Genomic DNA, 27,645 nt, shown 5'->3' on the forward strand with positions numbered 1-27,645 from the left:
GCTGCTTCCAGACTTCTCCGGTGGTGGCTGGAGACTGCGCATCTGGGGCTTTAAACATACAAAGGGATTGCCAGGACCTGCGGCGCCGGCGGCGGCGGGGGCTGGGGCGCGAGGGCTGGACCATGAGCCGCTGAGCCAGGCAAAGCACAGGAGACGGACCCAGAGGACCCTCGGAGCGCAGCCCTGCGCCACGGAATAGGCTGCAACCAGGCGGCGTCGCGGCTGCACGCACCGAGCCAGCGACCCCCGGGCGACGCGCGGGGCCCGGGAGCGCAACGATGGAGGCGCTAAAGGCCCAGGGCGCGCTCGCGGGTCCCCTGAGGACGCTCTGCCTCCTGGGCTGCCTGCTGGGCCACGCCGCAGCCCCGCCGTCGCCCATCATCAAGTTCCCTGGCGATGTCGCCCCAAAAACGGACAAAGAGTTGGCAGTGGTGAGTTGCTGCGCTGGCCTCAAGGAACCAAGTTTAGACAAACTCCGGGGGCAAAGGATGGGGGTGTCTCTCCCCCTGCCCTCGGCAGCGGTCCCACACACAGCGTGAGGGAGGGGCTTCCGTAAACAGTTTGCGGGGCGGGGGGGTCTTTGGCAAGCTGTTGGAATGATCTCTTGCAAACGGTGAGGGATTTTTTGTAAGCAGAGCAGACCTTTAATAAACAATTTGGCAACCTTCAGGTTACAGCAGCGGGGCGAGAAACAAGCCAGAGTGGAAGAGGGGTCACCCGGCTAACTACTGGCAAGGGATTCTTATGTAAATGGAGGGACCACCTCCTCTAGTGAATGGGGCGTTTGGCTAGGGGGTTCGGGCTTTGTAAACAACTTTTGGACATATCTGGGCAGTTGCTAAGGGCTCTCGTTAAGCATCTTGGTAGGCCTTTGGGAAACAGCTAAAGGGCTGTTGTTTTGTTTGTTTTGTGTATGTGTGTTTCTAATAGAGGACTTTGGGAACGAATGGGGCGCTCTGGCACATAATTTGGGTAAACTTTTGCATAAAGATGGGAAGGAGCTTGGCCAAAGCGAAGCTTGGCAAACTTCTAGGAACCTTTGGCACACATCTGGAGAGGGGCCTTTAAATAAACAGCTGGAAGGGGCCATTTGAGAAGTGCTTGGGGCAGGAGGGAAGCAGAGAACACATCTTTTTCGCCGGGCTTAATGGACAAGTTGGTCAAGGGTTAGGCCTCGGAAAGTTTCCTCGAACTTCTCCAAAGGGGTCGGAGGAAGGAAGGAGAGAGCTGCCTAGGCAGGAGGGAGGGGGAGGGGAGCAGGCGCAGGAGGGACCGGCGCGTGGGGCGGGGGCGGACTGCGCTACCTTCTGCGGCCAGCGAGCCCTACTTCCTGGTTCGGCTCCCAAAAACGCGGTTCAGATGTTGTCTTGTGAGCGTGCGCGCGCCTGGCTGGAGGGGCACTCTGGCCTCCTTGTTGCATAAGTAGAGCCTAAGGAGAGAGGCAAGCCAGGGACCCTTCAAGATGTCCTTTCCAGCCCAGGGGATATCTGTCCCTTGCTACCTCAGCCACCCTGCCCTCCAGGCTCCCCCTCAACCTGTCCGGGACTCCCGTGCCCTGTGGTCACTCCAGAAACTCCTTCAGGAGGTGACACCTACCCTTTCCCAACTCCCACCCTTTCCAAGCCGCTGGGTCTCAGCCCCCCCTGAACAGATGGGTCGGGAGACCTCCGCACATGTTTAGAGGGCTACTTTTTTCAAGGGTCTGGAGCTGGCTGGCACAATGATGTCGCCGTCGGGTGGGGGTGAGAGTGGAGTTTTGGGACAATGACAAAGCTACTTGGGTTCCTACAACTTTTCCAGCCAATGGGTCATAGGATGAACCTTCAAACTGGGGTTCAGCCTAAGGGGCCACATGGGTTCTTGGCTTCACACAGGAAGGGATTCAAGAGCGAGCCAACAGAATAAAATGAAAACACATTTATTAAGAAAGGAAAGGAATAAAAGGGTGGTTATTCCATAGGCAGAGCAGGGATGGGCTGCTTGACTGAGTATACACACTGTTATTTCTTGATTAGATGCTAAACAAGGGGTGGATTATTTATAAGTTTTCCGGAAAAGGGGGAGGATTTCCTGGAACTAAGGGTTCTTCTCCCTCTTAGACCCTATAGGGTAACTTCTTGATGTTGCTATGGCATTTATAAACTGTCATGGCATGGGTGGGGAGCCTCTAATGTATTTAGCATGCTAATACATTATAATTAGCATATAATGAGCACTGAGGACAACCAGAGGTCACTTTCATTGCTGTCTTGGTTTGGGTGGGCTTCGTCCAACTTCTTTACTGTGTCTTGTTTTATCATTGGAGTCTTTGTGACTTACATGTTGTGAAATCAGTCATGCCGATCCCATCTCATTTTGCGACTAAGAATGCCTGCTTTCCTGGGAATCCAGCACAGCAGGTCTCAGCCTCATCTTACCCAGCCCCTACTCAAGATGGGGGTACTCTAGTTTGAACACCCGACAAATGGAAGTCTTTGTGTCAAGAGGTAATGCTATGGAGGCTTAGGAAGCTAGCTCTCGACTGAGATCGCTTGGTTTCAAATCAGAGAGTACATGAACCAACCAGCCGGCCTAGTGATGATCTTGGACAAGTGACTTAACTTCTCAGTTTCTTCATCTGCAAACTGAGAAATTTCCTATCTCAGGGTTAAAGGAGAGGGAATCTTAGGTGCTCACCTAGCATGTAGTCAGTACTCAATAAGCCTTAGCCGTTATTCCTATTATATTATTATTGTTGTTACATCCTCGATTTCCTTTTTCCTAAAGACTTCCAACAAGGCTAGGACCATTGTCTGAAGGTCTCCTGGCTGCTTTCATCATTCCAACACAGCCCTTATCACATACTTCGTTTTGCTTTTATTTGTGAGCTGTCGGCCTCCCCGCTAGGGTTTGAGCCTTACAGACAGAACCAAGAACCATGTATCCTCACCGGTTTATCCTCAGCAGTAGCACAGGGCGTGGTACATGGTAGGTGATCAAAACTGTTTGTTGAGTAAGTAAATGAGTCGATTGTTCCCGGAACCTCTGCAAGGACCTGCTCGGTTTTGGCCTCAGTTTGGGCAGGGCCAGTTGTATGGCACCTGAAGGACAGGATTCCTTTCTTTTTGCAAATGGCCGATTCAGGATTTGAACCCAAGTCTGTCTGCTGCCAGAACCCATGCATGTAGTCCTTGAATCACTTTATAAGAAAAAAGTAGGAAAAAAGCCCCTAAGTCTCCAGCTGTGAGGCAGATAAATGAGTTGATAGAGGTAAAGGAAGGATGCTGGAGTATCAAGTGTCCCATCACAGGCTCTGGAGTCAGATTGCTTTGTCCCAAATCCAGATCTACCATTTGTGAACTGTGTGATCTTAAGCAAGTTTCTTAACTTCTCTGTGCTTCAGTTTCCTCCTCCATATAATGAGGATAGTATATCCACATGATAGAATATGTGAGTTCACATATTCTGACTTTAGCGCCTGGCATATAGCCAGCACCCAGCACTAACAAGTGGTAGCCATGCTCTCTGTAGCCGTATGCCCTGTCACTCAACTAATGTGTGACCGTGCTGGTTTTGGGAACCCAGTACTCCACCCAGTGCTCTGGGACCCCTGGCTTATATCCCGTCTAGACTATGGAACTCAGTCTGGGGGCTGATTGCTACAGCCTGCTTTGGTCAATACTATGCCATCCTTTCAGCAATACCTGAACACCTTCTACGGCTGCCCCAAAGAGAGTTGCAACCTGTTCGTGCTGAAGGACACGCTGAAGAAGATGCAGAAGTTCTTTGGACTGCCCCAGACAGGCGATCTTGACCAGAACACCATTGAGACCATGCGGAAGCCGCGCTGCGGCAACCCAGATGTGGCCAACTACAACTTCTTCCCCAACAAGCCCAAGTGGGACAAGAACCAGATCACATACAGGTGCCGGGGCTGGGCTTGGGGAGGCAGGGCCATTGGGCTGAGGGACACGAGTCTCCCTGAGCCATGCATTCTCTCCACTCGGGGACCCATGAGGAGTCTTTTGTGAGGGCTTTGCATCTTAGGGAGTTTCAATACACAATTCTTAGAAAATGAAGGCGGACAGACCTGAACTTACATTTCATACTTGCTAGCCAGGAGGCACTGGGTTACTTTTCGATGCTGTGAATGTTGGCTTTCCAGTCTATATAATGGGGCTTAAAAATGCCCTTCCTCATAGGGTTGGTTGGGGAACTAAGCTAGACTAAACTAATATAAATGGCTTCTATGATGTTTGACAGAGCAAGAGTGTAGTAATGCTGGTGATTGTTACTATTTTTGGATAAGATCACTGGGATGGGCAGAAGGAACGTGATCACTGGTTGCTAATTGGGAGTTTAGCAGCCCAAGAGGTTTATCATTGGTTGATAATTGGGCCAATAGCTGTGTTCTGTATGGCTGCTGCTGGGTTCTAATGGTGAGATCTTTGCCCTGTGCCCCATAAGGCACTAGTTATGGCCTTCCCCCCACTGGCCAGGGTGAGAGATGGGACTCCTGAGTCAGGGCCTGAAAATGTTGGCTGATCTGGGACTCCCTGGGTCTTCAAGGCATTCTGGGAAAGTTGTTCTTGGCAGTGACCCCCACTCAACCTGCTAACACATACATGTAGGCACGTGCTCACATACTTCTGTGCCGTTCCCATGCATATGCATATACTTGTATGTTTGCATACACACACACTCAAACTTTTTCACATATCTGTGCACAGACACATATTTGTATATACACACAATTATGCACATACATACACACTCACATGCATTTCTACCACCTCCAGGATCCTTGGCTACACACCCGATCTGGACCCAGAGACGGTGGATGATGCCTTCGCTCGTGCCTTCCAAGTCTGGAGTGATGTGACCCCCCTGCGGTTTTCACGAATCCATGATGGAGAGGCAGACATCATGATCAACTTCGGCCGCTGGGGTAGGCAAAAGAGAGGGTGGAAGAGTGGCCAGCAGGGATGAGTATCGAGACAAAGGGGCAAGATGGACATTAGAGGGGCATGGGGATCCTGAGGGCAGCTTAGATAGGAGAGTAGCTGGTGTAGACCCTGGGGGTGGTTTAGATAGGAAGAGCACAACATGGAGTGGGCACTGGAGAGTCACGTGGACATGGGGGCAGATGCTGTGCTGTGGTGTAACCTGGAGGCCATGTAAACCTGAAGCAAGTGGTCTACTGTGATGTCCAATATGGTAGCCATTGGGTATAATATATATGGCTATTTAAATTTAAGTTCTTTAAAAATTTAAAATTGGTTTCCTGGTAACTCTGGGCACATTCCAAGTGCTCAAAAGGCACATGAGGTTAGTGGCTATTGATTTTGGACAGCACAGACAAAGAATATTCCTCTAATACAAAAAGTTCTGTTGGACGCTGCTGGTAGACACTGAGGAACCATAGAGACAGGAGAGTGATTTGAAAACAGTGGAGCAGCACAGATACGAGAGTAAGGGTCACAGAAACCGGGGGCAGGTGGCCATTTGAGTTTATGATGTGAACACTGGCAGCAGCGCAGACAGAAAGGTAGGTGGTGTAGACACTGAGTGGTAAGTGATGAAGGTAAGGAGCGTGGGAAACAGTGTAGGCAAGTGAGTGAGTGTTGCATGACAAGGTGGGCATGAGGATTCGTGTTGTAGATATTGGTAACAGTGTGACATGAAGGCAAGAGTGTGGTTAAGAGGGCAGTATTGACAGGAGGGTGGATGGCATAGACATTGGGGATGATGAGGGTAAGGGGTGAGGACACCAGTGTGGCAATGTGAGTATGTGGTAGATATAGTGTCACGGTGGTAGTGTAGACAATGAAGGTAGGGGATATGGAGACTGGGAGTCATGTAAACCTGGGAGAGCAGTGTAGACCATAGGATGGTAACAACGAGGTCAGCAGATCTCCACTGAGCCCCTGTGTTTCCGGTCCTGGATAACCCTACTGGGATGAGGGAAGGGGCAGATGCTGGGTGGACTGACAGGCCTCACACGTAGATGGGGTGTGGAGGGGTCTAGTTGGCACAGCCAGAAGCTAAGACCCGGTGTGTGTTTCAGAACATGGCGACGGATACCCCTTTGATGGTAAGGATGGACTCCTGGCTCATGCTTTCTCCCCAAGCCCTGGTATTGGGGGAGACTCCCACTTTGATGACGATGAGCTGTGGACCTTGGGAGAAGGGCAAGGTGAGCTGTCCCCTAGCAGCAAGAGCTGTGGCCTCCCTGGCAACCCTGGGCACCTCCACCCACTCCATCTGCTTAGACCTGAGAGGTGGGAGGGGAGGAAACTCACATGCCTGGGTGCGTCATAATCTTGCTCTCCAAAGAAGGCCTGGAGAAGCCCAACCTCCCCCTTCCATCTTGCCCTTTAGTGGTCCGTGTGAAGTACGGGAATGCCGATGGGGAGTACTGCAAGTTCCCCTTCCTGTTCAGTGGCAAGGAGTACAACAGCTGCACTGACATAGGCCGCAGCGACGGCTTCCTCTGGTGCTCCACCACCTACAACTTTGAGAAGGACGGCAAGTACGGCTTCTGTCCCCACGAAGGTGAGCATCCACTCTAGCCCTCAAGACTTTCCACCCCAAGCCTCCAGTTTCCTCAGCTCTCCACTGTGCTCTGCCCTCCACATTCTCCAAGACTGGCTGCCACTGCCAGCCAAGGAGCATCTCCCCACCTTCCTTCACTCAGTTTCCCCATCCTGATCTGAGCCATTGCTGTTTCTCTTCCACCAGTGCCATGGTGAATGTAATTCTTTAATTAAATCAAGTTAATAGTATTTTTTAAAGTTTCCCCATTAGTAATCATACTTATGGAGTCAACAGATTTAATTTGCTAATTATTTATTTCTAACCTGTATTGGAGTGAACTTAGAACTATTAAAATGCCCAGTGGTTCTCTCTAGAACCAATCTTTACACTTCAAGAATGATAGTTCAAGGGCATGAGGAACAGCCTGCTGGTAACTGGAAACCCAGCAGTGTGATAGGGAGGCAGGACTCAGACCAAGGCCAGACCCAATTTGGTTTGGGGACTTCAACCCCAGGAATTTCAGCTATTGCTCCGGCCTTGGTCCTGATGCTGCCTCTGCTAATGCGTGCATGTGTGTGTGTGTGTGTACATGAGTGTGTGTGTGAGTCAGTGTGTGTGTGTGCGTGCATGCATGTGTGTGTCAGTGTGTGTGTGCGTGCGTGCATGCATGTGTGTGTACATGAGTGTGTGTGTCTGTGTGCATGTGTGTGTGTGCGTGCATGCATGTGTGCATGTGTGTGCATGCATGCGTACCTGTGTATGTACATGAGTGTGTGTGTGAGTCAGTGTGTGTGCGCGTGCGTGTGTGTGTGCGTGCATGTGTCTGGGCACAGGGGCTATGCCATCTGCCTGTCTTGGACACTGTCTTTTTCTGCCTCTGGTCTAGCTTGTGTCTGCATCTCTGTGTCTTAATAAAGATGTTAGGCTTGACTCAGTATTTGTGTGTGTGTGCTTGTCAGTGCCTAAGACACAAAATTTTCAGAGATTTTGAAGCTACATGGGGGAAACCTTTTAAAAAGGTGTGCAGATATTGACATATGCACTCAATCCTTTTTAAAAAATCTTTGACACACTTTATAGTCATAAACCACAAAAAGACCGTGTGTATGTAACTTCATATTCTATGAAGTCATCATGTTTGATAATTCTGGAGATTGAAAGCCCAGAAAACCTGGGAAAAATGGAAACAAGTTAAAAATTTTTCTAAACACTATCTTCTTTTCCATCTCACAAAGACTCTTTAGTCTACCTAGACTAAGGACTGTCTTTTTGTCTGTAATTTTACGTCTGTGAGTCTCCCTAACCCCATTGTAACTTAACACTAGGCATTATCTTGACAGAATGAACGAAACAAAGAGCTAGTTAATTGCCTTCCTGTTTACACTTTTATTACCAGAGCTAAACTTTATATTAAGTAAGAGTTCAAGCCATTCACCATTAATAAGTCAGAAATTTTGAAATAAAAATATTTTCTGTGTCTTGTGTTTCCCAGTAGGGATTACATGTGGCATTAACCTTTCCCTGTGTCACCCCTCTGATAGGAACAGCATTCTTTGATGATAGAAGTGGAAACAGCTGTATTTCATAAGTTTGGGAAGGGTTATTCCCTGCATTGGACATTAGCCATTTACTTTGTGCTTAGCCAGATGCAAGTACACACAACACACGTGTCTGGGTCTTGAGGCAGAGGTTCTTGTTACTCAGCCCCTGCTGACTGCTGAGTCAGTGTCTGTTCTCGCCGTCCTTGTCGGGTAGATTTGGGAGGAGACGGGGGCTTCCTGGGTGGAAGAAATCGGCTGATCGGAGGTCAGAGGCAGGGGGCTGGCATTGGTCTAAGTTAACACTTTGCCTTTCTCAACTCTGAGGCCACAAAGGTATCTGGACTCTGTCTTGCCTTTTCTCTAGGTGCCATTGTTTCTGGCATTGCAGGACATGGTCTTTTGGTAGAGAGGGGAGCAGTGAGGATACAGAGCTCCAAGTTCTGTGGTGGGAGGCCCGGGACTGGGCTCCATTCTGGCCATGGTGGAGTTAATGGGGGCTGATGAGGTCACCTCTGGCGCTGTTGTACACAGATGGTCCTTGTTACGGACTTGTGGTTTTGCTGGTTGGCAATTCCAGAGACACACCATATTTTAGCTTTGGGTGGATGAGGGGAGGAGAGGGAGAATCCAAGACAGACAGGCCAGGCTCTGAACCCCGCTCCCTCCCACAGCTCTCCAGCCATGGCCCCTGTCTTGGGATGTCAAAGTAAGACCTCAGAATGTTTAGTAAAAGGTACCTGAAGGCACCACCTCCTTCTCCCTCCCTCCTCCTCTTCTCTCTTTCTCTCCCGCCCACAGGGACTGCAACAAGGCCATCCAGGAAGGGGCCTGGGGTTGACAGGAGGTAAAGCTTTCTTTCTGTGCATGTGTATGCACACACACACACATACATGCCTGAGAGTGACAGAGAGACTGAGCAAGAGAGATTGAGATTCGTGTGTTTTACAGTTTTTAGTTCCAACCTTCACTCACTTTCATTTATGTGACCCTGAGCAGTTTGAGAACCAGCTTTGTCTTAGCCTTGATTTCTCCATCTATCAAATGGAGAGAGACTCTTGTGGCCCTGCCTGCCATGACTGACATATTCATGTCATATATCATTATTACATGAAATTTGCATGATATAGGCATGGACCAGGCAGAGTGGACAGTGACCTTGGGGCTGAGGCAGGGTTCTAGAAGCCCTTGTTGTGTACTAGGTGTCAACCATTTTGTTGTTGGGTGGTCCATGAAGTCCCAGGGGAGGGATTGGATTAACCAGGGAAGCAGGGATTCTCTCTGGGAGCTCAGAGAAGCAGCTCCTTACCAACCAGTAGAGATGTTGTCTTAATATTTTAACAATGCACCAACTTTAATGGTGTGAACCGGCAGGTGGGCAGCCAGCCAGCCCTATGCTGATGGAGGCATCTCTCATTCACATCCATCTCTCTCTCCCCCACCCCTAGCCCTGTTCACCATGGGCGGCAACGCTGAAGGACAGCCCTGCAAGTTCCCATTCCGTTTCCAGGGCACATCGTATAACAGCTGCACCACTGAGGGCCGTACGGATGGCTACCGCTGGTGCGGCACCACTGAGGACTACGATCGTGACAAGAAGTATGGCTTCTGCCCTGAGACTGGTGGGTGCCACTGCCTCTCCCTCCATCAGGGCCTAGCACCAGCTGTCTGATGAAAAACCCACAAGACTCCCTGTGCCAACCTCCTTTCCCCAAGATAGGGGTGCTAAGGCATCTGTGCCAATGATCCACACCCAGGACATCCGTGCAGCTAGTCAGGATAAATGACACCTGGTGTGGCCTGGGCACTGAAATCAGAACAGACAGTGGGCGTCAACAGCTGAGGGTGACACCTAAATGTCAGGCCTACTCAGGACCCTCTGACCGACCTGCATTCCTTTTCTCTCAGGCTCTCTGATGGATGCTTCTCTCTCCTCCTCTCTGACCTTGCAGTCTCTCTTCCTGGTCCAGTTGCTCCTGGTCTGTATCTCCTCCTTTTAATCTGTTTTTTATTAAGAGCTCCCTGCTTTCCTCTCTGTTCCCTTCCTTTCCTCCTCTCCATCCCTCCCTCCTTTCCTTCTTTCCTTCCTCCAACGGGTATTTACTGAGTGCCTGCTTTGTGTTGGTCTTTGTAGAGCCCTACCCAGAGGGCTCACCACTGAGGGGCATGTGCTGGTGCTATCAGCTTCATCCAGCCCCCTTTGCCCCTAACCCGTCTGCCGCCTCCATGGGAGGCTCATTAGAACTCTGAAACCTGGCTGCCAGGGTTTGAATTGCAGCTCTGATACTTCCTAGCAGTGTTGGCTCAGGGAAATTTCATCATCTCTCTGATCTCCAGTTTCCCATCCATGAAACTGCGGGTGCCATTCGGTCCCTCCTGCACAGGGCTGTTGCCAGGGGGCAGGATGAGATGATTCTAAAGATTCAGGGCCTGGGACTGAGTTTACCTTAAGTGTGGTTTGTTAAGGTCACTTTCATGCCACTGTTACCTGGGTAACCTCAGACTCTTTGCTGCTCCTTCACCCATATCCCTAACCCCACAGCCATGTCCACTGTTGGTGGGAACTCAGAAGGTGCCCCCTGTGTCTTCCCCTTCACCTTCCTGGGCAATAAGTATGAGAGCTGCACCAGCGCCGGCCGCAGTGATGGAAAGATGTGGTGTGCAACCACAGCCAGCTACGACGACGACCGCAAGTGGGGCTTCTGCCCCGACCAAGGTACGAGGCTCTGGCCATTGGACAGAGACCCTGGACATTGCCCTCATCCCTAAACCTGCGCCAAAAACCTCTCTGAGACCTCACCCACTTCAAGCATAGACACTGCCCCCGAGACACTCACCTGCCCTGATAGGGACCCTGTGGTCTCTCCCAGACCCGCCCACCTGGGCTGAGCTAATGCCCATCTCTGGTGGAGGCACAGCCTCCAAGACCAGACCCTGGTAGACCAGATGCTGCTACCTGCCTCCCGGGTAAGATCCGGCCCTCCTGAGGGGTCACTGCTCTTCCCTTCCCCTTTAGTCACCCTCCAGGCAGGGTTGTGACTACCAAGAAATGTCTGAGTCCTGAGCACAGGTTACCAGAGAGACGATTCTTCTAAGAGACCTTCCTACTGCACAAAGAGGGGCCTTCAAGGAGCTGATGGGCAGCAGAAGAAAGGGAAAAAGGAACAGCTTCATGCTTGAGCTGACCCCACAGTCCATGCTGCCCTGGGGGAGCCCCCAGAGCCTTCTCTCCCCCATCAGTCAGCATTATCTGTTACCAGGGTGTAAATGGTGGGTCCTCATCAGTCCGGGGTTCTGAGGATGCAGCTGGCTGGGACAGCTCTCTGCCCCTAGGACTCACAAGCTCAGGGGAGAGAGTGACCAGCAGACAGCTTGTGACCTTACTGTGTGCTCCATGCGGTGAGCAGGGTGTTTAGGGCCCTGTGTCCACTCCAGACTTCAGGGCCCAGGGTTACAGGGCTTAAGGCTCCCTGATGGCTCACAATGGCCAGGTCAGTGGGCAGGTCCAGGGCCAGTCAGAATTAGGCCAGCCTGTCTTTATGTTACTTTCATTCTTTTTCATCATTATGAGATGAAACTTGGCCCATGTCAGTGGACAGAGGTTGGCCAAAGGAGGTTTTCTTATCCCCTGCTAAATTCCTTCCTAGGACACATTCTGATTTTACCAACCTTCTACCTAAAGTTGGGATTCTCCATCTGGCTGAGTGGTTCAAGGATCCAGAGCTCAGTGGCTCACCTAGGGTGAATGTTATTGTCTCCTAGGGTTGCCATGACAAAGTGCCACAAACTGTTGGCTTGAAACAAACCCAATGTATTATTTCATGTTTCTGGAGGCTGGAAGTCTAAAATTAGGGTGCCAGTAGGGCCAGGTTCCCTCTGAAGGATGCGTCCCTCCAGTCTCTGCCTCTGTCATGACATGGCCTTCTTCCTCCTCTGCCTGTCTCTCCTCTTATAAGGTCACAAGCCATATTGGATTAAGGGCCCACTGTAGTCCAATCTGACCACATTGTAACTTGTATCTTAATAACATGTGCAAAGACCTTATTTCCAAATAAGATTCCATTCACAGGTCCCTAGGGTTAAGACTTGGGCAAATCTTTTCTGGGGGGGATGCGTTTAACCATAACAGGATGTGACACCTGCTGTGTGACAGGTGTGACAGGTCTTGCTCACTGGCTGTGGCTCAGCCTGGGCAACCACGCTAAGTGCGAGTGGTTTTTACTGCTTTTGCTTGGGCAGAAATGGTGGTAATATGGGACCAGCTGATCCCCACTCTCTTACCTCTTCAGAGAGCCTGAGGAGCGGGGTTGTTGCCTCATCTTTTATAGAGAGACACAAAAAGCCAGGAAGCAGGATTTTTGTGTCCTCAAAAGTCTGCCTCACTGGGTCAGGTCCTAACTTCTCTTTCATCTCTCTTCCTGCCTTTCAACCCTGTCCCCTCCCTGCAACCCTCAGGGTACAGCCTGTTCCTTGTGGCAGCCCATGAGTTTGGCCACGCCATGGGGCTGGAGCACTCCAAGGACCCTGGAGCTCTGATGGCGCCCATTTACACCTACACCAAGAACTTCCGCCTGTCCCAGGATGACATCAAGGGCATTCAGGAGCTCTATGGTAAACCTCAGAGGGGGCTGGGGGTGGTAATGTAGCCTGGGATGGAGGCCAGGGGGTGGGACCAGCAAGATCTCATCCAGCCAGGACTGCTGGAGATGAGGGCAGGAAGCAGGAGTGTTGACCTAGTCCCGGAAAGTCAGAGCAGCTCTCCAAAGGAGATACTCAGCTAACCCTTCCCTATCCAAACAATGCTAATGTCAGTGTCCCTCTTGGCTCTCCATTTCTGGGTCTCTCCCATTTTCTAGGTGAATAAAGTCACCTGGTGCGAGGTTACACAGGTTTGAGCAACCCAGTGGGGTTCAGAATCCAGGAGAGTTGCCAAGTACAGGACAGAATTTTCTATCATATGGAATGACCTTAACAATGTGGGGGTGGAAGTTTCTAGTTTTCATAATAAGCTTTGATTTTAGTATGTAATAGAAGCAGAACAACCAGTGCCTTAAGCCAATGATTTATTTATTGTTAGTGCTTACAGTGTGGCTAGAGTTTAAAAAGTCAGTCCATTTTAAAAATAAATTAAATATTTAATGGTCCTGGTGATATCTGAGCAAGGCCAAAATAGTGAAAATGGTGCTTGAGTGACGATGTTTGGGAACTGCTAGACTCAGGAAAGAGCCCAGGGTCTGCTGTGAGAAGCGCTGGGTTCAAGTGTGGCCTCTGCCCCTCACCAGCTGCAAATCGACTTTGGACTCAATTTCCTCATCTCTGAAATGATCGCTTATCACGAAAAGTGCCACACTCTCAATGCTGGACAAATCAGTGGTCCCCTGACTGCCCTGGCTCTTGTGGGTGTAAGAATCTGAGCTTTGGGTTTGAAAGTTTGGGGAAGCCGCTCAACTCTTCTAGACCTCAGTTTCCTCACCTGTGAAATGGTGCAATAATGATACCCCACTCCCAGGGATATAGAGAGGACTGATTTGGGTGATGTCAGTAAAAAGCATATGTGAAGTTCAAAGGGCCCCGGAGCGCCCCAAGTCTAGACATCTTCTTGTTATCTTTCGGAGCTTACACTAAGGCCAGAAGACTATTTCTTCTGATGCTTAGCAGGTTGGCTGGGCACCCCGGGGGGGCTCAGCCTGGTGGGGAGAGCCTTTGCAGCTGCGGAGAGTCTAAGGTCAGGTGCCCTCCCCAGGGGTCTCTCCTGACATTGACCTTGGCACCGGCCCCACCCCCACGCTGGGACCTGTCACTCCTGAGATCTGCACACAGGACATTGTTTTTGATGGCATTGCTCAGATCCGTGGTGAGATCTTCTTCTTCAAGGACCGGTGAGTGCAGGAGCTTGCTCCTTGTCCTCCTTGTCTCCTGTCCTCTGCTCCTATACCATTATTCTTTTCCATCCGTCTTTGCCGAAGAAACCACCAAGTGCTTCACAGAATGACCTGTATTCGGCAGTTTCTGCTATGTGTCAGACAACCTCCAGGTTTCAGCGGATTTGCACCCAAGTATTTTGTTTGTTCTCTCATAGTCTGCGGGTCTACTAGGTGTCTTGGCTTCCAGGTACAAGTTGGATTCAGGTATGCTCTGCCTGTTGTTCTCATGGGAGTAGCAGCTACTCATGGCAGATGACAGGGTGCAAGAGGCCAAACTGAACTACACAAGCACATTTAAAGCATTCACACACGTCTTGTCTGAGAATATTCCACTGCCTGAAATAAATCACACGGCCAATCCCAACACCTAATCTAGAGGGTCGTACTACAAAGTCACATGGAAATACACATGAATGCATAATTCTAAAATAGGAATGGAGGGAAGAATTGGGAACAATAATTCAGCCTACCACAGGCCTTCTTCTAGAATGGCATTGACCTCAAATGGCCAAATTGCCCTGTGTATGGGTGGTGAGTGCCCGAAGGGTAGAAAGAGGTGGTATTCTTCATGCTGTAGATAAAGATCACCACTCAGTTGACTAAAGGCTGAGGTTTACCCTGATGCCCTAGTTCCCTGGAGAATGGCAGGCAGTGTCTAGGACTCATTAAAGGGTCTATCCTTCTATTCTTCTATCATCCATCCATCCATCTACCCATCCATCCATCCATCCATCCATCCATCCATCCCCATATCTTTCCATCCATCATCCAGCCAGCCAGTCAGCTATTATTCCATTATTTATGATCCAACCATCCATTATTCATTATTCATCCATTCATTCATTCATAGAGTGTAGTAGTTGAGAAAATCGACTGAAACCAGATTGTCTGGGTTAGAATTGTTTACCTGCGACTTACTGTTTATATAATCATAGGCAAGTTAATTAAGTATCTTCTTTGTGCCTTGGTTTCCTCACTTAGAAAATAGGGCTAATATTCCAACATATCTCATAGGGCTATTTTAAGGATTAGATGAACTTAGTGCTGAGAACAAAGACAATGCCTGACACGGAGACACAGAGTATTCATATTAGCTATTATTATTGACACATAGTTATTTGGCATCTACTGTGCCATATACTTTGCTGGGCTTTAGTAGCTGGAAGAGGAAGAATAATGTTACTGGGGCAGTGAAGTGGGGGACTGCTTAATATCTAGATCAGTGTTCTCAAAAACAGGCAAATGAGCTTGCTAAAACAGAGCCACCTAGAGTGTGCTAGAAGGTGAGTATTAAAAGGTGGGTTCCTGCCCCAGCTTTAGACCCTCCTAACTGGAATCTCCGGGGATAAGCCCCAGGAATATGCATTTTAGCAAATTCCCCTGGTGATTCTGATGCACATTAAAGTTTGTGCATCACAAGTCCAGTTTGAGAAATAGGCACAGAGAACTGACATGGCAGGATGAAAGAAAAGTGATCACGGAGACATTAGGTGCTTTTGTGGGCACATCCCAGTCATGGAAGGCTTCACAGATGCGGTAGCATTTGAGCAGAGCCTTTAATGGAGAAGCAAGAATCTGATGGGGGTGACAAGTTAGGAGGATCTTTGAGATCTTGGAGGGATCTGCAGAGCCAAACCATAGAGATGTGAAGTTTCTGGGTGAGCCTGGGAGAGTCTGGTGAGGCTAGAAGATGTTCCACAAACTTTCAGGAAGGGTTTCCTCTACTCTAGGCACTGGGCCAGATTCTGGAATGCGGATGCCCTGCCCTTCACAGGGTCTGCTGGCCAGTGGGGAGATGACAAGAATACAATAAGAGACGAGACTTAGAATGCAGAGAAATCAGGTCCCATCAGGCTTCAAATCCCCAAACCAGGGTACATAATAGCGGATGTCAGTGCTGCTCTGCAGTCCTCACTGTAAGGATCTGGCATCGTCCTTCATCTGGAGCTCCTCCCACTAAGAAAGCCCTGACACACACAGATCTCAGATGTGTGGCACCTAGGAAAGGATGCAGAGTCTAGAACCAGGCTGGAGCCACCCCTGGCCTGCTACACCACAGTTTCTTTCAAAAGGAACTTGATGAGTGTTTAATGCGCTTATTTGATTAACCAGTAAATATTAAGCATCAACCACAAGCAAAAATTGTTGCTAGGTGCTGGTGAGGGTGGGGGTCATGAAGGACAGTATTTCAGGGTGATTAAACTCAGATTTTGGAGTCAGATCTGGACTTGAACCTTAGTAATACCTCATTTACTTAGTTGTTGATGTAGTAATAACTAGGTAATTGAATCTCAACCTCTCTGAGCTTCATTTGCCAAAAAAACAATTGTGACACCTTCCCATGCTAGGATGTTTTGCTGCAAATAGCAGAGATGACCCCTCTGCAAACTCACTCCAGCCTCAACAGTGGAGAGAAAGTGCTTTCACATGGTACAAAGTCCAGGGCTAGAGCTGCCCGCGGGGACACAGAGAGGATCATTGACTTGATAGCTTTGTCCACTGCCAGCCTCTGCACTGACTTCATCCTAAGTCTGGTCCCTCCTCATGGTCACAAGAAGGCTCCTAGTGGCAACTGGGGCTCTAATCCCTGACCCCTCCCAGCAAGTGAGAGAGAAAGTGACACCCACAGATACACACACAGAGACCCCTAGATGTGAAATACAAGTGAATGTGTTCCGTCTTACACCACTGTAAGTCATATTGCAACTGCTGAATCCGTAACGAGGCCAGGGAATGCTGAACTCTGATTGCCTTAGACCAGTAGTTCTTAAACTTTGACATGCATTAGAATCATCTAGAAGCCTTGTTAAAACACAGATTCTGGGCCCCAGGCCCAGAGATTTTTATCTGTAGATCTCTGGAAGGACCCAATCATTTGCATTTCTAATGAGTTCTCATGTGAAGCTGGTGGGGAGACTGCACTTTGAGATACTGATTGGGCTTGGACCAATCAGTATCTACTACTAGAATAGGGATTGGGGACACAGGGTCTGGGGAGGTGAAAGCTGGATCACAAATGTGGGAGTTTTATGAGGAAGGATGGTGGGGAAATAGATAATTCATGCTAAGTAGACCATCCAGAGTGCCTTCTATCTTTTAAGATTGTGAGGATTAAATTACAAGGCACATAAAGCGCATGGCACTTAGTAGGACCTTAATAAATGACAACTCTTACTCTTGACAAAGTACACAAATTCATTTCATTTTAATTCAGGAAATACTTGAGTGTCATCAGCTCCTGCCCCAATTGACTTCTAATTAAATAGGAGAGAGAAGACAAACAGACACTACTGTTCCAGGCACTCAGTTGATGAGTTTGAGAGGCTTAGAGGAGGGAAAACACAGTAGGGACAGAGGTAGTCAGGGAAGGCTTCCTGGAGGAGGCAGAGGGAGAGAACAAGGTGAGCGAATGTTTCTCAGCTCCGGCAGATTGCAGACAGAATCTCTGCCTGTTCTCCAGTCTTTCTCCAACCTTCCTTTAATCTTGCCTCCCACTCCCATCATGGAATCATCTCTGGAATGTTTCTGGGTGGGTTTCGGGGGGATGTGTGTGGTTCAAGCTGCAGGGTGACTAAAGATGTGGTTTCCTGTGTCCCCCTGCCCTCCCCCCAGATTCATTTGGCGGACTGTGACACCGCGTGACAAGCCCACGGGGCCCCTGCTGGTGGCCACATTCTGGCCTGACCTCCCGGAAAAGATTGATGCGGTATACGAGGCCCCACAGGAAGAGAAAACTGTGTTCTTTGCAGGTGTGTGGGAAGCATCCTTCCTTGGCCCTCAGCTCCCCAGGGCTCTGCGCCAGGGCTCCTGCATGGTCCAGGCTCACTCCCTCTCCCAAACCACAGTTCCTATGCACCCGTGGGCACTCCCTCTCCTTTATGGATTCCTTCTTTCAACATCATTTCCTAAAGCGTGCAACTCATCTGGGAGATTGGTTCCAACACCTGACATCAGATAGCATTAACCCACAGAGTACAATTTTCATTTTACCTTAATTCTTTTCAATCGTTTTCGTTTTTGTTCTAGAAGGAAAAAAGTCTCCGTTTAGTGCTGGTGTGTCCCTAACACCTTTGTAGTGCTACAGCCTTTGGCAGGTAGCAGTTTTAGTTAGAAATTTTTTTTAAAGATTTGTTTTTATTTTTACTTTTAAACATAAATTTATTTTAACAGAGGTAGTTAGTTACAATAGGGTGGAGTTCCAAATCAGGACAGAAACGAATTGCTCAGTCACTGATATTTCAACAGCCATAAAACGTTTTTTAATAAACTTGTTTTTAAAGATTTCAAAATGAATTCACTGAAAGCAGAATGTTAAGTAAATAATAGTACAAGGAACCCCTAGAAGTGGCAGAAATCATCAAGGTGAGGTCTGTATGGCTGAGGCCTGGGAAGCTCTGCTCATGTAATGTTTATTGGAGCATTTCCATGCGCTGGGCTTTGCCAGACCCTGGGGATACAGTCTCTGCCCTCACGTTGCTCACAAACTACTCAGGGAGACAGATAGCTGGGCCGCCATGAGAGGGTAAAGGAGGTCCCTGCCCTGGTCTGAGGTGGGATCCTAGAGAAGATAAAGGCTCAGCCAAGACTGCGGGTAATTACTGTCCCCACCACCAGGCTCCCATCTCCACCCCACTGTAATCATGGGTCCTCACCAGGACAACTGCTGGCTCCTAGGGCATCTTTTTGCAAATTAGCAAGAGGTACCTCTTCATAGCAGGCACGGCCCTCAGGGTGCAAGACTCGGTGAGCAGAGTGTGAGCTGGATTTATTCCCCAACTCGCGTCCTTGGCCAGGCACCTCCTGTAATTGACTTCCAAAGCCCTCTGTGCGAGCCCTGACTCTGGGCAGTGCACCCAGGAGTGAGCGGGAAGCTGTACTCTGCTGAGAATGGCCACAGCGGGCCCGTTGACAGGCAGATGATGGGAGGAACAGGCTGGCCTAGGGCATGTCAGCACCAGCCAACATACCCTTTATTTCCACCCCAGGGAATGAATACTGGATCTACTCAGCCAGCACCCTGGAGCGAGGGTATCCCAAGCCACTGACCAGCTTGGGACTGCCCCCTGATGTCCAGAAAGTGGATGCCGCCTTTAACTGGAGCAAGAACAAGAAGACATACATCTTTGCTGGAGACAAATTCTGGAGGTAAGGGAGGGTCATGGGTAGGACAGCAGCACAGCTGGCTGTGGGAGACAGAGAAGATGCTCGAGTTCAGAGGTCAGAGGGCCCTGGATACCCTCTCTCTGGTCTTTCACCTCTTTGGTTGCTAGTCCCTCTGAAATGTTGCCAAAGGTGAACCATTCTTGTACATGTTGCTGATGGAATTCTGGTTGGAATATCCTTTCCCTTTGCAGAATTCTTTTTTTTTTTTTTTTCAGACAGTCTTACTCTGTCGCCAGGCTGGAGTACAGTGGCTCAATCTCGGCTCACTGCAACCTCTACCTCCCAGGTTCAAGCAATTCTCCTGCCTCAGCCTCCTGAGTAGCTGGGACTAGAGGCACGTGCCACGACATCTGGCTAGTTTTTTGTATTTTAGTAGAGACGGGGTTTTACCATGTTGGCCAGGATGGTCTCGATCTCCTGACCTTCTGATCTACCCGCCTTGGCCTCCTAAAGTGCTGGGAACTCAGGTGTGTTCTGTGCCTGGTGTGTTCCATGCCCGGTCCCTTTGCAGAATTCTTTTGATTGGCCCGTGTCTGGTCTGCAGCTCCACGTTTTGAAGTGACTCACTGAAAGGGATAATTAAAAAAAAAAAAGATAATAACTGCTCCTACTGACACTATGTGCCAGAGACTGTCCCAAGGGCTCTATGAGGTGGCAATTATTATCTCTCCCATTTTACAGATGAGGAAACTTGGATTCAGAAAGGTTAGGCAACTGTGGCTGGGTGCAGTGGCTCACACCTGTAATCCCAGCACTTGGGAAGGCTGAGATGGGTGGAACACTTGAGGTCAGGAGTTCCAGACCAGCCTGGCCAACATGGTGAAACCCCGTCTCTACTAAAAATACAAAAAATTAGCTGGGCATGGTGGTGCATGCCTGAAATCCCAGCTACTCGGGAGGCTGAGGCACGGGAATCCCATGAATCCAGAAGACAAAGGTTGCGGTGAACCAAGATCATGCCACTGCACTCCAGCCCAGGCAAGAGGCTGAGACTCTGTCTCAAAAAAAAAAAAAAAAAAAAAACAAAGAAAGGTTAAGTAACCAGCTTAGAGTCACGTAGCCAAGTAGGGACAGGTTGGGATTTGAACCCTGGCATTCTGTCTCCTGGGAAAACATGTTAGTCTTCACTTCTATTCTATACCTGGGAAGTGGGGTTTGAAGAGATGGGGAACATGATGGCAGAGGGCAGAATATGAAGAAGATTTAGAGATAGGGGTACACCACCCATCCATAGAAGCCAGCATCCAAATCAGACCCCTTGGAAGGAACAGACACCCTGTGGCATAGCCCACAGCTGGCTCAGAGGCTGTGGGTATAGGATGGCAGGGGATCAGTTTGGAAGCAGGTGGTTCTGTGCTCCAGGTTATCTACAGGGAAGGGTCCAGTTCTGAGAGGCCATGATCATGGCCAGGGAACCCAATATCCAGGAGTGGCTGGTGAGAGGTAGCCCAAACCTCAGGAGTTTGACTGTCATTCTTCACTTTCTAGAAAGGAAACAAAGGTCAAAAGAAATTAAATAACTTGTCCAAGCTATTGAGATATGTGTGTTTGCCCAAAGCCAGGATTATAGCTACTTCTCTTGTATTCCAACCGAGTGCCCCCTTCACTATACCTGCTGGGCCATTTGATTAGTGTGGAAAGAGTGGTTGGGGCACAAAGACTTGTGAGGTGTCTTTTCATCCCCTCCCTCTTGGTGTCCCCACATTCTTTCTGTGGCTGCCACTGCTTCTGGCCCTTATCCAAGAATTTTAGAGGGTGCTCGCTGAGGCCTTTGTCTGCCATCCCCAAAGCAATCCCACTTACTTCCCAAGACCTCTGTCTTTTCCCCCTTCCCTCCTCCCCACTACCCTGCCCCCCAGCTGCCCTGTATTCAGAAGCTCTTTATAACCTAGGCCTGCCCATGTCAGGGCGGAATTCCAGACGTATTGCTAAGACACTTAGCAACCTAAGCTGATTGATATCTCAAGCCTCAAGAAAGAAAACAGTCAGGCAGGAAACTGCAGAGCGAGCTTTCCACCCACAGGCTCCAGACACACACACACACACACACACACACACACACACACACACGTATCCAGGTTGTGGCCGTGCCTTGCTGGGCTTCCAGGCAGAGTTATTTGCCTCCCAGTCCTTTTCCACACAAGTCCACCTCCCAAAGCCAGAGGCAGGACAGACAGCCTGCTCTACAGAGGAACCACCCTGAGACTTCCTCAAAAGGGACAGAGCTGAGGGGCCAATCAGAAACTTTGGTCTGGCTTCCAAAGAAGGCGGATCTTTCTCCCAAGAGAAGTAGTGAATGAGCTTGTGACACTGGCCACTGCCATAGAGTCTGCAGAGGCCTCAGAGGCATCTTTGCTGGAAAAGGAAAAAGAGCCCCAGAGCGACAGAGACCAAGCAGCTGTCTTTAGCATGCCAAGAAAGCTCAGCGCCTGCTTGTAGAAGCTTCCACTAAGCCACAAATACATGTTCAACATGTGCTGTGTGCCAGACACTTAGCTAGGTGCTGGAGAGACAGGGTCAAGAAAGCATCACACCCTGCCCTCATGTCGTTTGTAGTAGAATGAGGAAAAATTACATCAATATATTTGAATCAGATAATGAAGGCCGTCAGTATGGGACCTCTACCAGAGCCCAGCCTACGGCTATGCGTGTCATGTATTTTTCAGTTAAGGGAGATACTGTTATTAGCTCTTTTTCCCAAGTGTGGAAACTGAGGCTGAAGTGGCTCAAGGAAAAGCTGGGACCCAAATGTCTGTTCTTAATACCTGCTCCACATGGGAACTTCTACAGCTGCAGAGAAGTACCAGAGTGTTACAGAGAAACCTTTATAACCAGTGTACACCGTGAGTGGAAACCACGATTCAAAGAGCTGATGGGGACAGAGAGGAAAGTGAAGAGAAACGGTCCCCTTCAGAGAGAACATCTTCTGATACCACAGTGCTTGTATTCTTTCTGGATGAAAAGAACTTGGAAGCACAATAATTATCTGAGCCTTAGTTTTCTCATCTGGAAAATGGGCTTGACTTCTGTCATCCCCATCTCATTCTGTGGGTAGAATGAGAAAGAAATGAGGGCCAGTTGAAGCATGGGACACGTATCTCCAAACCATCCTAATGCTAGGGAATGTCGTTTGAGGGCTCAGTGGAGGTGGCTCGAATGGGATTGTTGGGATTTTTGAGCTAGGCTACTTGGTTTTGGTGACCCAGGGCATGAGGCAGCATGCTGGGTTTTGTAAGAATGAGTTTTATGCTGCAGCTGGGATTAAATAAGGCTTTTTTGGCAGTTCTTGGGGGTGACAGCTGAGGGAGAAGGCCACTCTAGAAGGCAGCTGCTGTTGCAGTCCCGGATGAAGGTGGTCAGGGCTGGCTGCAGAGAGGAGGAGAGCTGGCTAGAAGGTGCTGTGGAGCAAAGGGTGGCTGCTACCAGGCTGGGGTTCAAACACATCCATCTAGAAACAGCTCTGCTTAGGCAAGACTTAATCTTGTTTACTGGGGTATCCATAGCTCCCAGAGTGGGAGCTCAGTAAATATTTACGGAATAATGAAGTGGGAAGCAAAGGAGTCAGCATGGCAGCCGCATCTAAAAAGCCCTCCAAGCATCTTAAAGAACAGAAGGGTTGCTAGCCAGGGAGAAGAACATACCAATTGATGCCGCGGTATTTACCTGAATTAAAGGCGGGGCCCAGCATTGCTGCAACCGGAACTGAGGTGACATGTGGTGGTCCACCCTGTGACTAACAGGCCTCGGACTCACACGTAGCACCTTGCATTGTAACCTCACTGCCCCAGCCATGACTATCTTCCAGGGCAGAGATTGTCATCTTCCCTTGACAGATGGAGAAGCAGCAATTTTTCCAAGCTGCAAAGTGAAAGAATGATGGTGCAGGTTCCTATCCCTGGGCTTCTAGTTTAGTGCTCCTCAGATTATAGCAGGAATTTGTTTGTAAGGGGCTAACATTTCTTAAATACCTACTAAATATTTATGAGATATGGGGATAGAGACTCTGCATGTGCTACTTTATTTAATGCATACATTATATTAAATATGCTAAATTAGACACAACCCCATTTTACAGCTGGTAAAACTGAGGATGTATAGAAAGTGGTTAACAAACTGTTTGGCATGTAGTAGGTGCCGTATAAATGTCAGAGATTATTTTTATGGGATCATCCAAAGTCATATATAATTAAAAGTAGGAGATTTGGGGCTCAGACTCAGATCTGATTCCATGCCTTTCCACTGCAGCCATCTGCTTCCCTGAAGGGTTCAGTCTCCCTGGCCTATCCAGGAGTCATCTCCTGTGTGCGCCCATCCAGGCTGGGAGAGAAGTGGCCTTTAGAGAGGCCCTGCTGGTTCACCGTATCTGTTTCTTTACAGATACAATGAAGTGAAGAAGAAAATGGATCCTGGCTTCCCCAAGCTCATCGCGGATGCCTGGAATGCCATTCCCGATAACCTAGATGCCGTCGTGGACCTGCAGGGTAGCGGTGAGCAACCCAGGACTGTCTCCGCTTTCTAGGACTCCCCACCCCTAGCCAGGGCCCAGCTCCTTGTAAACACACACTTCTTCATTGTGCAGGGCAGGCAGGCAGGCGGCACCATGGAAAACAAATCAACTCCTTCATTCCAGTGCTGGGAAGGCATCCAGATCCCTAACCTCTGCTCCTTGGCCTGGCTCCAGGCAGTGAGACCCAGAAAGGCTTCTCACAGCTGTAGGGCCTGGAGCCAGGGCAAGGGAGGGCGTAAGGCCTGGGCTGGTGGAGGGGGAAGGAACATGGGCTGCATGCCATGGATTCATTCTGGGGTTTGATTCAGGCCCTTTTGGGTTTCGCAGGAGGCCTGTGACCACCTCCCATTAGCAGAAGGATGGTTCCATTTGAGACAAGGCAAACTTTGTCATGCTCTGTTGCTCATGTGGCAAAGATCTCCCACTCAACCAGTTTGCCCCTGGCCCTTTGCTGATTAAAACACAACCAGTAGCAGCGAGGGATAGAATTTGGAGTTCAAAAATCATACTCTTGAGAAAGCATCTGTGAGTTTTCTAGGGTCCTGGAAATGGATCCAGTTTGGCTTTTTTAGAGGAGATTGTAACTAAATTCCACAGAATTTGTTTTTGAGCACCAACTGTGCGCTAAGCACAGGGCCCCGACCTCCAGTAGCTGAAGGTCTTACATGTCCAAGAAAAAGCAGTGTATAATCAGATGCTAGATTAGGGATTATCTTTAAGAATAAACATCTATTGAGTACCTACTATGTACTGGCATTTTAATAGTAAATGAGATTGTGTATGTCAGGAGTCACAAATTTCAGTAGCTCCCTAGGCCAGGCAGGTAGTACAAATGAGTAAAGCAGGCAGGGCACACAGTGGGGAATGGTGGTGTCCACGTTGAATCAGAGAGCACATGCCTCATTTACAGGAGACAGTTGCTTCTCACCTTCTGATAATTATTGGTGGACAAGATGAGGGGCCTAGGCCGGGTGCTGTGGTTCACACCTGTGATCCCAACACTCTGGGAGGCCAAGGCAGGAAAATTGCTTGAGCCCAGTAGTTTGAGACCAGCGTGGGCAACATAGTAAGACTCTACCTCTACAAAAAAATTTTTAAGAACATTAGCTACACATGACGACACACACATGTAGTCCAAGCTACTGGGGAGATCAAGCAGAAAGGATTCCTTGAGCCCAGGAGTTTGAGGCTGCAGCAAGCCGTGTTTGCACCACTACACTTCAGCCTGGACGACAGAGCAAAACCCAGTCTCCAAAAGTAAAAAACAAGAATGGGGGGCCTGGTGTTGACAGATATTCAGATTTAAAGACAAAACAAAACAAAAAAACTTGTGAGAGCCAAATAAAACCCATCTGTGGGCCTGATAGGACTGGACGCATCCTGTTTTGCCACCTCTGGTATATGGAAAGTGCTTAGTTGGACGCTTGTGTTAAGTGGGGTTATTGTTTTTAATAATAGCATATGTTATCTGATTTAATCCTCACTGCAAGCACTAGGAGGTTGGTATCTTTATCCTCATCTTAGAGATGAGCAAACAGGGAATAAGAGAGCTTATTTCACAGCCATTTCCCGTCTTCCAGTCCCAGTGGGGGCTCTTCTGGATTTTAGTTGTGTTTTATTTTTGTTTTTGTTTTCTTTTCTTCAATCAGCTCAGGTTGAAACAATTGAATTTTTTTTTTTTTTTTTTAAGAGACAAGGTCTTGCTCTGTCGCCAAGCTAAGAGGCACAATCATGGCTCACTGCAGCCTCCAACTCTTGGGCTTAAATGACCCTCCCATCTCAGCCTCTGGACTACAGAAATGCACAACTATACCCAGCTAATTTTTAAATTTTTTTCTTTTTTGGTAGAGACGGGGGTCTCTCTATGCTGCCCAGGCTGGTCTTGAACTCCTTGGCTCAAGCAATCCCCCTGCCTTAGCTTTTCAAAGCTCTCTTCTGGTTTAAAAGCTTCTTCCCTATGCCAGGCAGAAATTCAAGCTCCCAGGAGCCTTCTTTGTGCCAGAATGTCAGGATAAGGTGGTCACAGTCTCTTCTTTCTCTGTCCCAGGTCACAGCTACTTCTTCAAGGGTGCCTATTACCTGAAGCTGGAGAACCAAAGTCTGAAGAGCGTGAAGTTTGGAAGCATCAAATCCGACTGGCTAGGCTGCTGAGCTGGCCCTGGCTCTCACAGGCCCTTCCTCTCCACTCCCTTCCATACACCGGGCCTGGAGCACTAGAGAAGGACCCGGAGGGGCCTGGCAGCTGTGCCTTCCACTCTACAGCTAATCAGCATTCTCGCTCCTACCTGGTAATTTAAGATTCCAGAGAATGGCTCCTCCCTGTGCCCAAGGATAGGTGCTGATTGTACCCCTCCCAGGCACCCCTTCCCCTTCCACTCCCAACAACCCTCAGAGCCACCCCTGACAAGATACTTTGATATTTTCAATGCAGCTCTGCTTTGGGCTGCCCTGGTGCTGCCACACTTCAGACTCTTCTCCCTCCACAACCTTCTGTGGCTCACAGCACCCTTGGAGCCAACAGAGACTGTCTCAAGGGGGCACTGGTGGCCCGACAGCCTGGAATAGGGCAGTGGGATGGGGGCATGGCGAGGTGACCACTCCAGACCCCTGGCCTTTCACTGCTGGCTGCCTTAGAACCTTTCTTACATTAGTAGTTTGCTTTCTCTGCATTTTGTTTTCTTTTGGTCTTGTTGTTTTTTTTTTCCCCCCCCACTTAGAAATTGCATTTCCTGACAGAAGGACTCAGGTTGTCTGAAGTCACTGCACGGTACATCTCAGCCCACATAGTGATGGTTCCTCTGTTCACTCTATTTAGCATGTCCCTACGCAGTCTCTTCCTCCACTGGCTGGAGGAAAACCAAGTGGTGGCTTCCCGTTCAGCCCTCCCCACCCCTCCCTTCAACCGTTCCCCATGGGAAATGCCAACAAGCATGAATAAAGACACCAATTGAGTGGCTGTGTTTGCCATCTGTTTTAGCGGAGCCTAGGCACGGGCCACAGACCCAGCCAGAAGCAGAAACTTAAGAAGTCCAAATCCCTGGTCCCGGCAGGGAACAGGTGATGATGTCTGCTGGAAAGGTCAGCGCTTCCAAAGTAAACAGCAAGAGAATCTCAGGGAGAATAAGCCCAAGTCCCTCTGTCCTGTTGAAAGAGCCCCGAAGAAACAGCAATTCTGTTGCATTATTGCGGGGTCTGTTCAAGGTTTGCTTCCTCTGTAAGTCTCAGTTTCTTCACTAGCAATCATTTCAGTTCTAATGCTGCTACTAATCACAATAAACAGCAACGATAATATCCCCTTCCATTAATATGCTTTCTACGTGCAAAGCACTTCTCAAGCGTCACTTAATCGAACCTTTCCTACCCCCTAAATAGAGAGAGGCTATTATTGATTGAATCTTATTGATGAAGAGACCGATGGCTCAAGAGAAGTGATTTTTCCAGGGTCCCATAGCTATTATGGACCTGCAAGGCCAAAGGATAGCCTAGCAGAGGAGCTTTAGCCCTCAAACTAACCCTCCACCACCCCCAAAACCACCCTGGGTAAACACAGCTAGGGGAGAAATAATGTGCTTGCTTCTAAACACAGCTGGTGTTAATGGATAAGCTCCTTACTCCTTCATACCAGTTTACCCACCCCTAACCTCCTATATAGAAATTCTAGAGCTACTGCCGAACAGAAATTTAAAGCCTGGGGATTTTCTGAGGCCCTTTCTGGCTCTGATAGTCAGATTAGTGTATTGCTTCTGGCTTCTGATGATGGGCCTGGTGAGGAAGGTGGGTAAGGAGTGAACTCTACAGGTGACCTCCTCAGTGGTCCTGATGTCATCTTTTCTATCATTTATCCTCCCATGGCCTGCCCCCTAGCTCAGATTCTTTTTGTTTTGTTTTTTTCTTTTTTGAGACAGTGTCTTGCTCTGTCATCCAGGCTGGAGTGCAATGGCATAGTCATAGCTCACTGCAGCCTCGATCTTCTGGGCTCAAGCTATCCTTAGCTGGG

The 27,645-nt window shown here is 49.0% G+C and overlaps 1 protein-coding gene across 1 annotated transcript; it reads left to right on the forward strand.

Annotated features, from left to right (window-relative positions):
• Positions 1–26,604, forward strand: MMP2 (matrix metallopeptidase 2). Its single transcript, XM_002761017.6, has 13 exons — positions 1–431; positions 3,678–3,904; positions 4,779–4,927; positions 6,047–6,175; positions 6,361–6,534; positions 9,503–9,676; positions 10,597–10,770; positions 12,510–12,665; positions 13,798–13,933; positions 17,591–17,727; positions 18,964–19,123; positions 23,519–23,628; positions 25,696–26,604. The coding sequence occupies exons 1-13, from the start codon at positions 279–281 to the stop codon at positions 25,797–25,799; spliced, it is 1,983 nt and encodes a 660-aa protein (XP_002761063.1). The 5' UTR covers positions 1–278; the 3' UTR covers positions 25,800–26,604.
• Positions 26,605–27,645: the final 1,041 nt, after the last annotated feature.

Source organism: Callithrix jacchus, chromosome 20 (assembly GCF_049354715.1).
Source record: "Callithrix jacchus isolate 240 chromosome 20, calJac240_pri, whole genome shotgun sequence".
Taxonomy (NCBI): Eukaryota; Metazoa; Chordata; class Mammalia; order Primates; family Cebidae; genus Callithrix; species Callithrix jacchus.